Raw genomic sequence first — 15,831 nt, forward strand, 5'->3', positions numbered from 1 at the left:
TCTTGTGTTTTGATAACCTTATAACTCAAATCCCCTTATTTGGAATGAAATTGATTAATTTCACATAGGTATTCAAATGAAATATCGAAGGAAAAATAATTCCATCTGATACGTGGTTTTTTAATGAACCTGACTGTCAGAATATCGAAGAAAAATACATATTTGGTGGTGTATTACTATTGAAGTAGGTTACAATCTCAGGTCAATAAAAATTATTAATAATTTTATTGATCTGAGGTTACAATAAATAAATAAAAAATATATCCTCACAACAATGAAGGCAAAGTGTTATCAATTTAGATAAATAACGCTAATGTTACTATGGGCCAGTTCCGATATTGCTGGTTTTACTAGCCCGCAACCGATTAACAATAGAACACGAAAGTCTGGGCCAATAGGCATCGTCTCAGGGAATACTGACAGAGTTCTATCTGGAGGGGATTGAATCGGACACCGTTTCATCAAAGAGTTGTTACTCTTTGGTTTCATATTGGGTGGCGCTCTGGGTAAATGTATAGTACCCAGTAGCACGTGCCAATATTGAATAAAGTTCCATCAATTCCAAACGTTCTCCATCGGAGAAAAATGCTATGTTGCTGTGATGAGGTCAAATGAGAACGAAACCATGGTCAGCATCTGCGTACTCCATTTGGGGCCTTGACGATGGCAAATTGGCTAGTTCAATTCAGATCGTAACACTTGTTGATATTCATATCGGCGGGTGGTATGCATCTGAATTTATCCTTATTATTGTATTCATTGCCTCCCTGTGTAGGCGTGATCATTCTATTATTACTGACAGTACTGTTTGGGAATATCGGAACTACCCCTATCTGACAGTCTGACACTAACCAACCATACCTTGGCACATTCAGGGTGCCAATGGGAAGACCCTTCCATAAAGGGCGGTTACAGGGGGGCTCTATATAGTAGGAAAGCGTGGAGAACCATAAACGAATTTCATGTAAATATAAAAAAGGTAAGTGATGCTTAATTACCGTTTGATACAACATCAATCAATCTTCTGGTAAATCATTTCTGAACACATACAAGAGAAGAATTTAAATTAGTCATAAGGTTTATATTATTATTACATCATGAAATAGTTGAGGTATAATATATTTTTCTTTCATGCATATATATTTTTTTGAAATAGAGTAATACACACTTTTACAATCTAAAAACAATGAAGCAGGTGTAAAGAAATGGCAACAACAGACACATCCTAGAACTCGTTCCAGATCTCATCTGTGGGATGAGAAAAAAGTCAACGCACGGTGTGTCATACATACCTTCGTCTGATACATAAAAACAGAGATAAAAAACTTTGTCTGCCTGTATAAGTGTAATGATAATGAATTCTGTAAAGATAAAGAATAAGCTTAAATTATCACATTGAAGGACATCTATACTTCATACGACAAAATCCAAAAACTTCTTTTCCCTTTTTTCTACCATGGTTGACGAAGTGAGAATTATCTGAAAACAAAAAACGTATACAATGTAAAGCATAAGTCAGATTTCTAAAAATAATATTTTCACATGCTACAAGCAATGGAAGCTAGTTAGAGTGTGCAGGGTCAGCCGGGCTCACCCAAAAATAATCTAGAAATGGAGAAAAATTATATCTAATAATTTCATTCTTTAACGTATAACGCAGTACGGATTGATTTCTTGTATGGGGGGCTGTAGCCCTATAGGCCTCACAGACCAGCCGCCACTGATAGATTTATAAATTATAAACTCCCTTTCAACTTCCAATTAGTGGAAGCAGTCTCTGACTAATTTTAGCTGGGTAGTGAAGCCCTGAACGTCTTATTGGTTTATACAGGATGTCGAAGGTGATGAGTCGGAAAAATGGGGAGGGGTAAGAAAACAACAACAAACAACAGAAAACAAACCAAGGACTCAGAAACCCTCATATCTACTAAATGAGTGAGAAATCATCAATCACACATCCAGTGTTCTCCAGCCATCAATCTGTTCGAAAAAAATTCGTAGAGCTGAAAGATATGATATAGGATATTTTATATACAAGTACAAAGATTAATTCCTCTTTGGAGTCTTTGGTAATAAATGGGTGGATTCCAGACACAGAACACTGTTCTAGACCAGAGAGAAGAAGAGAAGATAGGACATTCTGTGTGCAGAAGTTCTGTGTTCTTAACCGTTTAAAGTTTTAAAGTTCTTGAAAGTTTGAATTTTGAGGTTTGTGTCAAGATTAATTCATCAAATAGTTAAAAAACTTTTACATTCTTACAGAATTGTTATCTTTATATTACCATTGCTCATTTCATTGAATTCTTAATTAAGGTACGTTGGTGATTTTATTTTGAGATTAATCGATGCAATTTCCTAAATTCCCATTTAATTTTAGTATGGACCAATGGATTCGCGAACAATTTAAGTCCAAAGGAGGGTTTGGTACGGCAACTCTGGAAAGTCGGAGAAGTGCTTTACATACTAACAGGAAGGAGCACCGGAATATTTTATTGAACAAATTTCGTAACATCCCTGAAAATACTCTATCTCCACTTATGACCCCTAACGTATCCCAAGTAAAGAAGGTACAAGGTAAAAGTACAATTGCTTCTCAGTCAGGAGTAACAGGTAATAATAAGAGGATGGAACTACTTAAGAAGTGGAGGGAAGAGAGGGAGAAAAAAAAGTTAGAATCCAAGAAAAAAGCTAAGCCACCTTTCAAGGTATTTCATGTAGATCAAACAGATAAATTAGATGATGTATATAAAACTATCAAGGGGAAGCCAATAATTTCCAGGGGAAATGTACCAATGAAACTTCATCCTCAGAAAGAAATGAATGAGTAAGTTCTATTGAAAGGTTTGGCAGTATTTCAGAATGCTTAGTTTTAGGAGTAAGTGTAAAACTAATCTTGAATCGGTAAGCAGCAATCTTCAGAATAAATTGACAGAAAAGGCATCTGAGAAAACCAAAGACTTCAAACAGAAAAATGCTCCTAATAGAACAAATCCTAGCAGTGAAGTTCGATTCAAGTCTGCTAAACAGCAAAAAGAAGTCAAGAAATGTGAGACTATCAGTTCAAAGTTTCGTATGGAACAAAGAAAGAAAGAAAATTTAAAGAATTCAAAGACAAATTCAAGGATGTCTGGGAAAGCAATTAAAACAACAAATGAGAAAATTCAACCTAGCGCTCAGAAAATTTCAGAGGGAAAATGTTTGGAAATAAACAGTACTATAAAAAGTAAATCCCAAGTAAGTTATTGTGGTGAATTCTGATCATTCTCTGATAAAAAATTTCTCATCTTCCACAATTTTAAATATTCTAGCACCTTTTATATGTATTTTCTACTCCAGTACCAGTTTTGCCCCATTACAGATTTCAATAATTATTTTCTTTTAGTTAGAACTCTTCCTAAGAAATCAGATGGTATTAGTTCGGATTTGCTGCAACTTAGAGTTCAGCACCTGAAATTTACCTAGAATGACTCAAATTATTGTTTGAATGTTAGTCTATTGTAATTTTCAATGAATAAAAATTTTGTCCTCAATTGAACACAACAAATTGATTATTATTTTGAGTTAATATGAATCATTTTGGTTATAGCCGGAAATTTTTCAGCAATCTACTGATGACCTTAATTGTTCATTATCCGAAGTGCCACGTAAAATAACAAGGTCCCAAAAGAAAACTATGAGTGTAAAAACTGATAATACTGAGGAGTTGATATCAAAGAAGAGATCTACAAGGAAATCTATTTCTGAACTTCCAGTTGAAAATGGAAGCGCTTCTAAAAATTCCCTCATTGAAGGTCGAAAAATAAATATGGACCATGAAGATGGACAGACAAAAGAGGATGATGACTCTCAATGTGGGAAAAAGAAAATTAGGACTCGTAGATCAGTGACACAGAATGCTCTGGACTCTAACATAAATAATACTTCAGCTGACCTACAAATTCAGCAGAAAACGCCCCGCAGAAGTAGCAGGAGAACAAGAAGAAAAACTACAGAAGAAGAATCGATATCTTCTGCGAAATTGCGAAAAAAGGAGAGGACTGATGAAAGTTCTCTGAAAAGCACTCCTGTTAAATCAAAGAAACCCATTGAACATAATTCTGATTTGAATGAAGATAGTGTTACAAATACTCCTAGTAAAGGACCAGAAGAGATTTGCTACATCAGTCCATTTGTTACTGTGAGTCGAGGAAAAGTAGCAGCCCGAAGGGAATTTGAGAAGAGGAAATCTCTCAACGGTGAGTTATTCTGGGATGGATGTTTCAAATTCAATGTTCCTTGAAGGGATCTCAGAAACTAGAAGAGCTAGGGCAAAACGAATGGCCTGTTTCCAACGTTTTTTTTATAAACAAAGAATGATGAAAATGGTGAAAACCATGATTGTGTCCTTCATTAGGAAGGAGGGAAAAATTTCAAATTACAACTCTTCATGGTAGGTAAATTCCACTTGTGGAAGAAGCCAAATATCTGGGTATTAACCTAGATAGAAAGCTTCATTGAAACTCCCCTTTGGAGAAAATCATTCACAAAGCCAGACACCCTCTGTGGGCTTATCAAAGAATTTGTGGAAAAACTTGGGGGATAGCGCCGGAGCAGCTCCACAGGCTTTATGTCACGGTGATTAGACCAGTAGTCACTTACGACGGCATTGCCTGATGTCCTGCACAGAACACAAACAAACTTGCCTCGTGATTTGAGGGGCATTCCGCTCTACTCCAACCGCGTCTATGGAGACTCTATTAGACCACCCTCTCCTTCACATTTTTGTGCATGGAGAAGCGAGACTAGCAACTCACAGGCTCTACAACCTAATCGTGAACGTTCATGACAAACTTATTTTCGTGCCAAACCATCTCTTAGCCCAACTGGTGGCTGACGAGGTGCTAGGCATGAGAACTGATCTGGTAATTACAAGAACCAGCCCAGACAGAACCTTATTTGCTCTGCTGCCAACTGAGATTACTAGCTCTACCACAAGGAACTATATCTACAAGGAACTCTATCTACAAGGGTCTTGTTAACTGATGGTTCTAGATCCAAACATGGCTCTGATGCTGGAGTCAACAGTCACAGACCACTCAGTGCTAGTCTTTCCCATTATTCAATGCGCCAATCACCTACTTGACAGGGACTGGAAGGGAAGGTTAATAAAAATCCTAACAAACAGTCAGGCTGACATCAAATTTCTGCAATTCGACACAGGCACATACTCGAATGCAGATCTAACCTCTCCAAATTGGGTCGCAACAGACTGCAAATTATTTGGGTACCTGGACACTCAGGGTTCAGAGGTCACTAATAACATTTTGAAATTGTTGAAAAATTCGCTCTGGATCTTCGTTTTAAATGAACAGCGTTCTAGTTTTTTGAATAAAAAAGAGAATTTGCGAACAAGTTTCCATCCAGCAATAGTGATATTGTTGCCAATAATTTCTTTACTATTCGTACCTAAATTGAAAACGCATTTTTCCCAATCTGTTTAAGCAAAATATTTTTTTAGGCTCTGTGCTCAATACTTCCATGTCTGGTACATCAGATCCCAGAAGTCCTAAGGCGGCTGCTGTTTACTTCACAAGGCAACTCGAGAATGAAATAAAAAGGATTCAGAACTTGTGTGAAAAATGGCAGAATTACAAAGTATGTAAAACTTTTTTAAATTTATTTATGTGTCATCATGTGTTCAGGGTACAAAATGATTGCAATCAACCTTATAAAATATCCCCCGCAAACCATAGGTTACCTCTTTTTGCATTTTTCAGATTTTTTATGGAAACCAAAAAATTAGGGGCGGTACCTTTTCAAATTGATACACTAGCAAATATAATGCAAAAGGTAAAACCTACTCAAAATCAAGGCAGACAGTGATAATCGAAATCAATACAGACACAAAGCATCCAGAAATCATGAAAATAAGTCGTTTAACAAAAAATTGTCTATATAAAATATCCAAGATTGCTGAGATAGAACCCCTAGAAGTTCGACAAAATTTAATTGAATTTCAAGTACGGGACTGTGGAAGGTGACTACGGCATCGCAAAAACGAAACAAAACATAAATATATGGCTGGACAGTAATGAATGGTTCAGTACCAAGTTCATCGGATTAGATGCATCAGGTCACTTTTGAGGGAATCATAATTGTTGTGTCGTGCAATTTAGGGTAAAAAATAATGTAGAAAATCGAAGCAGTTTCTTGAAAGTGCTTATGTTATGTTGAAAAAGTGTTATGATGTTTCTCCATTTCATCCCATTTTTACGACGATTGTTGGAATGTTCAAGCAAGAATATTGTCATGCCCATTGTGAAAAAATTCATGAATAATTTAGACGAATGTTATTGGTGAGATTTCGAAGTATTATTATTCTACAGGCTGGTCCAGATCGTAACCAAGAAATTTTAACCACGTATTCTACATCAAAAATAAGCCCTAGTTTGTCATATAAACATATGTCGAGAAATGTTTCCTCTCCGAGATATGGGGTGTTAAAATTATAGAAAAAAAAAATGTTTTTTATTAATAACTTTCATACTGCTTGAAATATTTTTATGAAATTTGAGAAATAGGTTTTGAGCGTCAAGGAGCACTTTTTGCATAATATCTTTTTTTTTTTATTCTACCAGTGGCTTTCGTACCGCAGCGAGACTGATTATTTTCAGATAAAAAAATGATACGCCACTGGTTTTTCCGACAATAAAAATTACTATTTCAAATCCTTATTTAATTTGGAGGGAATTCGGTCTCTTGACTTTTTGCTGTACGAGGCACCGTTTCCGGTTATAAAAATAAAAGACATTCTCATGCATGAAGAAATCGCCAAAATTTGATATAGCAAAAATAGTCTTATTATTATTATGTACCTACCATATAAAATGTGTTTTATTTTTTTAACCGGAAACGGTGCCTCGTACAGCAAAAAGTCAAGAGACCGAATTTGCTCCAAATTAAATAAGGATTTAAATAGTAATTTTTATTATCGGAAGAACCAGTGGCGTATCATTTTTTATCTGAAAATATTCAGTCTCGCTGCAGTACGGACGCCACTGGTAGAATAAAAAAGAAATGATATTATGCAAAAAGTGCTCCTTGACGCTCAAAACCTATTCCTCAAATTTCATAAAAATATTTCAAGCAGTGTGAGAGTTATTAATAAAAAACATTGTTTTTTCTATAATTTTAACACCCCGTATCTAGGAGAGGAAACATTTCTCGACATATGTTTATGTGACAAACTAAGGCTTATTTTTGATGTAGAACACGTGGTTAAAATTTCTTGGTTACGATCTGGACCACCCTGTATTTTTACACTTGTGTCCTAAGTCTCTTCTGTCAGTTGGTATTGGAATGAGCCATATAAAAAAATCGTATAAGTTACTAAAAAAGTATAAGAACAATTCGGCAATCCCAAGTTTCCATTTTCATTAACACGTAAATATCGAACGAGCCAATATCCTAAACGAAACCACATGAGATATGTTTTTCCCACTGCTTTGCGATAATTTAGCTAACAAACGGTCTAGGGTCGTATTAGGATCTATTTCAGTAATCATTTTCAATTTTTTTTCAACTTTGTCATTTTGAAAGTTTTATATTTGATTTAGGTGAAACGCTCCATTTTGACCAGTTCTGCCTTCTGTTCAAAAAAAGCCTCACCTTCAAATACACCCTGTATATTCAGCTTTCCTATTTCTTCTTCCAGGATGAGGCTGATCTTTCCGAAGACGCATGTGGTCTAATCGATATGACTATTGGTCAATCCAATCTTCTGATCACAAAGAAATTCAACCAGTTCCGTGGTCTAATAGAGAAATGTCAAACAAATGATGAACTGGATATGAGGATAAAATGCGAGGACCTCCATGGCTTTTGGGATATGATGTACAAACAGGTATCGGATCTGGACAAGAGATTTCAAAACTTGGAAGATATGAAGATGAACAACTGGCTTGAAAAAGAACCAAAGATAAAAACTCCTAAAATTGCTGCCAAGGAAAAGAAGAAAAGTGGTCCCAAAAAAGTTTTGAAGGCTTCTTCAACTTTGAAGGAAACAATTTTAGGTGAGTTACATCTATCTTCATAATCAATTTTTTATTAAAATCGTTTGTCAAGATTGCACATTTTTTCACAGTTGCTAAAGGTAAGTTCACTCATATTCATTCGCTCATGTGTTGTAGTACAAGCTAGTCGTACCGTCGTTCGCTCCATCCTTTGTGTTTTTCAATTCTTCATAATAATTGTCGTTCGGACTTTGGAGATCTCATCTTGTCCTCTTCATTAAGGCTCACGAACCTACGGCCGAATAGCCTGAATTCTAGTAAGAATAACCAGATATTGATTGCGATTTCTCTCTTATATCGAAATGGTCTTGACAACACAACAACAGAAAGATGTTAAAGATATCATTCGTGAATCATTCAACGATAAACTAATCTTATCAACGCTGGCACATACTGTCGCTAATCTGGTAATTGATAAACTGGATGAGAAATGGAATTCCCTGAATGAGAAGATTGACATTGTTGAAGCTGAATTGAACGTTCTTAGAGAGGAAAATGTGATTTTAAGGGAGCAGCTGAATCATTTTGATCAGCAGCGTCGTCGCAAGTGTATAAGGCTGCTCGGTATGGAAGAGCAAAAAGGTGAAGACCTCTCTTCAGTTGTCAAAAAAACCTTTTGCGAAAAACTGAAACTCCAACGAGGTGATGTACAGATCGATCTTTGCCATAGAGTGGGATCTGATACGATGAGGAAGAGACCCATTATTGTACATTTTTCTTCACTGCAGTCCCGTAACACTGTCTTCAAAAATAAAAGTAAGCTGAAGGGAACTAAGCTGGTCATTGCTGAGGATCTGACAAAGTATAACTACTCCCTTCTTAAACGTGTTATGGAGAGGATCGGGGGTAGGGATGTCTGGACTTCGAATGGAAAAATTTATGCTAAATTTGGTTCTGGAAAGATGCTCATAAGATCTGATGTTGATTTGGTTAAGTTGGGTGGAGGGAGACTGGAATCCGTTGTAGCAGGAGGAAGCACTGGTTCGGGCGAATAAGGTCCAATTTTATTTATTTTTGTTATTAAATATATTTTTTTTTTTTTCTCTCTTTCATTTTCTCTTTATATAGTATCGATTTTTTTCTTACTCTTATCTCATGAATGGGGGATCAGAACCTATGCTTACCGGTGCCCACTTGAATGTTCGTTCGCTTTCTGCCAATTTTTCAGAGTTCGGAAATACAATATTGAATCATAATTTTGATTTGGTTGGTGTTACGGAAACTTGGCTTCGTGCTGATGAAACATTTTCATTTGAAATTGAGGAATACAATTTTGTTCATAATGACAGAACTACTAGGGGGGGAGGCACGGGTATCTATATAAAAAAGAATTTACACTATCGAGTCGTCAACTTGGATCTTAATTTGGAAAATACATGCATTATACTTGAACGAGGAGTTAAAAGAGTGCTCTTCTGTGTGATTTACAAGCCTCCTAAAGTTGAGGGAAGATTGGGTACTCATGTGCTTGTTGATGACCTAGAAAATCTCACCATGGCTTCCTTGCCATTGGCTGATAATCTTATTGTCGTTGGGGATATGAATGTCAACGTTTTGGAACCTGATTCTTCTGACTCATCTTCATATTTGAACTCACTTCAAACTTTTGGATTACATCAGTTGGTCAAAAAGCCAACCAGAAAGCGTGCTTTGCTTGATCATATTCTCACAGATAAACCTGAGCTGTTCAAATATACGGATGTCTTGGACTGTCACTATAGCGATCACGATATGCCGATTTTTGCCTTGAATGGTGGGTTCACAACTGAGCGAACTGAACGATACGCAACTTTTAGAGATTTCACTCAATTCTCCTTTGAAAGTTTTCAGGAGGAACTAGCTAGCTCTGATCTTCAGGCGATCTTCAGGATACGTAAGATCGATGATAAAATACATTATTTCAACTCTGTTATTTTAAATCTGTTTAATAAACACGCCCCATATGTTTCTAAGCGCATCACGAAACCTCCTGCGCCTTGGTTGAACTCTAATATTAAAAAGCTAATGAAGGAGAGAGACGCCGCCAAGAGTAAATTCAAGAAGACAAGATCGGAATATCACTGGAACGCTTATAAATTGCTCCGAAATTCTACCACTGAACTTATTCGAGTTGAAAAGAAAAAATATTTCTCACATGTCTTTCGTGGAGCTGATACAAGTGAGATGTGGAAACAGCTAAAATATTTGAATATCAACAGAACGAAAAAGCTGATTGATGTTCCTGACAGTCTGACTAATGTAGATGAGATGAATGATTACTTCAATGGTTCTCAAAGACAAGTTGATATTGGGAAGTCTGAGAAGGTGATGAGATTCTACGACAGTAACTCATTCTGTGAGTTTGAGGAGAAACTTGAGTTCCATTTAGTGGACGAAGACATAGTATCTAAGTATCTCTGTGAGATCAAGTCGGAATCGAGAGGTATTGATGATATAGGCTCGCAACTTCTGAGATTATGCTGTCCGTTTATATTGCAGTTCGTTGTCCACATTATAAATAGTTGCATTGTTGAAAGCTACTTTCCTGAATTGTGGAAGAAGTCGATCATCTTACCTATACCCAAATCTTCTAAGGTTGAAAGTTATGGGGACTTACGTCCTATAAGTATTCTTCCAACTATGTCTAAAATCTTGGAAAAGGTATTGGCTGTTCAAATCCGGGAGCACTTAGACAAGTATAGTGTGATTCCACAGGAGCAGTCGGGTTTTAGACGGGGACATAGTTGTACAACGGCCCTACTCAAGGTGACTGATGACATCTTGACCGCTTCGGATAGGGGATTGATAACAGTCCTTATTTTATTGGATTACTCGAAAGCATTCGATACGTTGGTGCATGACGTCCTATTTTCTATTATGCGCTTCACAGGTTTTTCATCGAGTGCCGTGGCTTTCATCAAGAGCTATCTTTCAGATAGGACTCAGCAGGTCAGGTTTGGTGATGTCATTTCAGATCCCTTGAAGGTTTTGCTGGGTGTTCCTCAGGGATCGATCTTGGGACCGCTGCTATTCGTGCTTTATACTCATTATATGATTACTTTTTTGAAGTACTGTCTTGCTCACTTTTATGCGGACGATACACAGCTATACTATAGTTTTCCTCAAGATCAGTTAGAGCAGGGCATTGCGAGAGTGAACGAGGATCTCAAAATTATGAGTGAAATCGCTGAAGCTCACCAGCTCACTTTGAATCCGTCCAAATCAAAGGCCATTTTTTTCGGTAATGGGGATATCTGCAGTGCCTTGAGTCTGAATGCTGAGTTGAGGATCGCGAATGTAATGATTCCGGTAGTAGATTGTGTGAAAAATCTGGGTCTGTTCTTGGACCATAACTTGCGGTTCAGAACCCACATTGCATCTTGTGTCCAGAAGTCTATATTGAGTCTGCGCCTACTTTATCCGCACAGACGTTCCCTTCCTAGAGATTTGAAAGCTACACTCTGCAATTCATTAGTTCTTTCTGGTTTTAACTATTGTTCGGCAGTTTATTTTGCTTGTTTGGATCAGGAGACTATCGGAAAGGTTCAGAAAATTCAGAATTCTTGTCTTAGATTCATCTATGGTATCAGGAAATTTGACAGAATAAGTCATAAGCTCGATGAAATCAAATGGCTCAATATGATGAATAGGTTCAAGCTTTCTGCACTGGTTCTTTATCACAGGGTGTTGACGTCTGGAATCCCTTCTTATCTCCATAGGAAAATTAAATTTAGATCCGATATTCATAATCTGAATATAAGGAATCGTGGCCTCATCTCGTCCCCTCCCCATAGACTAACGTTATTTGAGAGATCTTTTTCATTCAATATCTATAAACTCTACAACCAATACATTGATTTCCGAACTCTTTCCGTGTCTGCTTTTAGGTGTCGTGTCTTTGATCAATTATTCAGTGAACAGCGTGCGCGCCGGTAGGCTGGTACATCGGGGTCTTATTTAGTTTTGTTGATGTTAAAATTCTTTCTGACTTATAACGAGTCAATCTTTGATATCAAGTTTCCTTATTTTTTGTGGGACTCAGTGCTTTGTATTATGAATTTTTTTTTTGTATTATGAATTTTAAATAACTTTTTTTTTTTTATCAGGGTTTGAGTGGAAGAACAGAGGGCATTCACCCATCTGAACTCCGCCCTGTGAGTGTTGTAATTGATAAATTATGTTTCTATTGTGTCATTGAATTGGTAATAAAGGCCTATTATTATTATTATTATTATTATATGCTTTTAAAAGGAGAAATTCACCTTGGCATATGATGGAAGTTTATTTATTTGGTACTTAAAAGATCTGAAGCTCTCCGGTAGAGCGTCCGGTAGCGAATAGTTCTAAAGCCTAGAGCCCTAGATGCTTTAGTGATAAAAGTGCGGTCGTATAGTGCCGTTTTAGATGTCTAACGGCCGGTTTCATAATCAAACCTAAAGTCGCCTTAGTTTTAAAGCTTCCTTTAACCCTACTAAAAATGACAATAAAGAAAGCTTTAAGCTTAAAGTGACTTTTAATTTGATTATGAAACTGGACGTAAGGCTCGACTATATCGGTGGAATTCATCTGTTGGTCAGATTAGGGAAAGATAAACCTATCACCTAGTAGTAATGGTCCACAATGCTAAATGGTGATTTACTCGGGCGTCGTGTGGACTAAGTGGGTTGTGAAGATCACAATCTAGAGTCTAGAGCTTCGTTTCAGTTGACTTTCATACCTGCTTTATATTTAAAATCAAATATAAATCGACTGTCTCAAGTAGATACTTTTGTAAGCTGAATAAAACGAAATGAAAATTTGTCGATAGTTCCTGCCGAAGATTTTATTTTATCCTTCTTTCTGTAGCACTACAACCAGTTTTGGATGATATCCTGGGGTTGCCATTTTCATCTTATTCCGAAATAATTCTCTAGTTAGTAGTAGCTATTTGAACTAAAATCAATATTTTTTCCAGCTGCTAGAAAAAACCGTATGAAAACTTTGAAATCTGACTCGGACGTAGAAATCTTAATTGCCAGTAAGAAAAACACTCCAAGCAGACGGTCAAAGAATAAAGAACAAAATGAGGTAAGTTGCACAGAATTTTTCCTCAATTTCAAAATTGTTAGTTGTGGATAATCCAAGTAATTAGTCAAGTTTTTGGATTCTTTATATATTCCATAAATTCCGGTTAGGTTAGGTTAGGTTAGGTTAGAAAAACTGAATCCATGTTTTCCATATCAGTCTTATCGTTTTCACGCACCTCTGATATAAAAAACCGCAGGAAAATTCTGAAAGTTTCAATTTTATTACAGATATCTACTCCTGCAAGAGGCATTCTGAAGTCAAGTTCCGTCAAATCTGAAAAGAGAAAAACCGTAGTGTTTCAAAATGTGAGAGATAGTACAGGTGGTGATAATGATAGTTTGAGTTCAAGTCGTGTTATTAAAGGTGAGTAATATTTCAGTTTTCAAGATTGCTGAGATCGAATAATCTATTTTTCAACAGGTACTCCACTTCCATCAAGAAAATCAGAAAGATTAAGTTTAAATAAAAGCAAACTGGTTTTTGATTGAATTTATTGTTCAACATGGATGTTTTAATTATTGTTTATTTTTTATATTTGTTGTTTTGTAATGCATCATTCTGCAATAAATGGGTATCCTTCAACTGACTTGCTTTTTCACTGAAATGCCATTTCCAAAGAGTGTCGAAGCCATGAAAAAATAAGATATACAAGATAATTTGAAGATTGAAAAAATATCTTGATTAGAAATGTTAGAATCACACATTGTCTCCGAACCTTTAATCTCGTGACCTTGAAAGTAGGGAGAACACCAACTTTTGTCACAAGAGCAGGGAAAAAGTCCTGAACGTAACCATCGCATGTTTTGCTGCCAGGAAAATTATTTATTTCTTGGAAGGTGATGGACGAACTAACACTCTCTGAGCACAAGGTAATCGAGTTCTAGTGAGATACCACCTTGTCGTACTTGATTCGGAACCTTAGAAATTAGTACTCATTGGTCTCTTCACAGGACCCGTATGAAAAATAAGAAAAATAATTCAAAACAGATCGAAATAATGGGTGCAAAACACAATCATCCCGATCTGGAGTTAAAAGAAGAATGGGGATCAATGGGGTGATAATAGAGGCATTTCACTTAGTTATTTATTAAATCTCGAACAAGCAACTAAGCTCCTTGGTGGAATGAAAACCTGTCAAACCCCAGAAAGGAGGTCCGTCGGCTCTTCAACAGGTCCGGACAAACTTTAATTGACAGTGGTACACTGAAAAATCATAAAGAGATCAGGAAGGCCAAAAGACTTAACTGTCAAGCTTTTTGTGAAAACATCTCTTTAATTCTAACAGCAGTCAGACCTCAGAAAGTCATTGTAACTGGGGGTACTAACCAGTGGCGGCCCGTGAATCTAGGCATCGTAGGGTAGGCAATCGCCGTCTGCCGGACCTCTGTTTTACCGTCCGAATTATTCAGCCAACAATATTAGCTTAGTTATGGTACCTCAGAATTTTTTTCTTAGAAAAGTTTTTGACAAATGGTCCTCTCAGATTTTAGGAGAAGTTTACCTACACTAGTCAAGACACTTTCGAAACAATGTTTTGTTTATGGCTTGGGGCCTCTATATATTGAGACTCTACAATGTGATTTGTCCTATTCGACCGATTTTACTTTCATCAATAACTTTGGTAAAGCTCATTCAATTTTGATCACATTTTCACTGTAGTGCAATATTGATTCGCGTTGATAATTCCAGTTCAAGGGTGAAGGTTGACAAAGCACCCTGTACAGGGTGGGCACAATTGGTGATACCTGAACTACACCTTTTTAACCCAACGAGATAGAGAAAAATGAATGTAATATTCATGTCGTCTTTTTTCGATAAACTAATAATGCCATCAACTGCATCTTCTTTTGTTTTCGAGTTATAGGCCAAAATTGAAATTTGGGCGATTCCAACTTTGATCATTATCTTTGTTCCTGTTTGAGCTAAAATGTTGAAATGAAAACACAGACACTTTTTTGATAGCAATCCAGTGGCGTACTATGATTTTTTCCAACAGGTATATTTGCTGAGCTACAACATAAAGTTGTGTTTTTTCTTATGGAAACAGTCGTTTAAAATGACCTAGAAAGAATCGCCATTTTTTTTCCGTTTCAGAAATATATCATACATCATACATCGCCCTCAGATTCGTTCAGATATTATGAAAAATACAGTTTGTATCTTTGTTGAATGCAAAATGAAGAGTATTATGTAGACTCGAAAGCAAAAGAAGATAGAGGAATGCAGTTGATGGCATTATTAGTTTCTCGAAAAAAGACGACATGAATGGTACATTCTTTTTCCTCTATCTTGTTGGGTTAAAAAGTTGTAGTTCAGGTATCACCAATTTTGCCCACCCTGTACATTGCATTTCCAAAACTTCGTTATCCGTTTCAGATTCTACCATAAAGAGTTATGATTCCGTTGTTTTCAATTTTTTTTTGGCAATCCTCCAGTTTTCCAAGAGAGAATTTCCAAAAAAGAATAATATCGAAATTATGCTCGAGTAGTACAGTGCTCCAGTACAGTGGAAATATTCTGAACTAGGCAGTAAAACTGCAACATGCAAAGCTGTTCCTAAGTTCTGAAATATTTCCATCAAAATCCAAATCCACCTTTATGTTCATATACTAAAATCATTCGATACAGAAAATTACTTCATATTTACACCTCTGGTTTTTTAATAAAAAGATTGTTTCTATGAAACAGTAAAGTAATTTCGTCCAATAATGCACTCATTTGCGGTTTCAAAAAA

General features: G+C 36.4%; 2 protein-coding genes across 3 annotated transcripts; both read left to right on the forward strand.

Annotated features, from left to right (window-relative positions):
• The first annotated feature begins 2,181 nt into the window (after positions 1-2,181).
• LOC123318813 (disks large-associated protein 5) lies at positions 2,182-13,683 on the forward strand. 2 transcript variants are annotated; one of them, XM_044905558.1, is made up of 9 exons: positions 2,182-2,313; positions 2,378-2,824; positions 2,874-3,234; positions 3,587-4,235; positions 5,498-5,634; positions 7,694-8,051; positions 12,985-13,097; positions 13,325-13,460; positions 13,518-13,683. In XM_044905558.1, exons 2-9 carry the CDS (start codon positions 2,379-2,381, stop codon positions 13,583-13,585), a joined length of 2,268 nt encoding a protein of 755 aa, XP_044761493.1. In that variant the 5' UTR covers positions 2,182-2,313; position 2,378; the 3' UTR covers positions 13,586-13,683. The 2 variants fall into 2 exon arrangements, with proteins under 2 accessions (XP_044761493.1, XP_044761494.1); XM_044905559.1 differs by having other exon boundaries at positions 3,602-4,235.
• LOC123318815 lies at positions 9,147-12,255 on the forward strand. Its single transcript, XM_044905560.1, has 2 exons — positions 9,147-9,924; positions 12,137-12,255. Exons 1-2 carry the CDS (start codon positions 9,147-9,149, stop codon positions 12,172-12,174), a joined length of 816 nt encoding a protein of 271 aa, XP_044761495.1. The 3' UTR covers positions 12,175-12,255.
• Positions 13,684-15,831: the final 2,148 nt, after the last annotated feature.

Source organism: Coccinella septempunctata, chromosome 8 (assembly GCF_907165205.1).
Source record: "Coccinella septempunctata chromosome 8, icCocSept1.1, whole genome shotgun sequence".
NCBI classification, from domain to species: Eukaryota; Metazoa; Arthropoda; class Insecta; order Coleoptera; family Coccinellidae; genus Coccinella; species Coccinella septempunctata.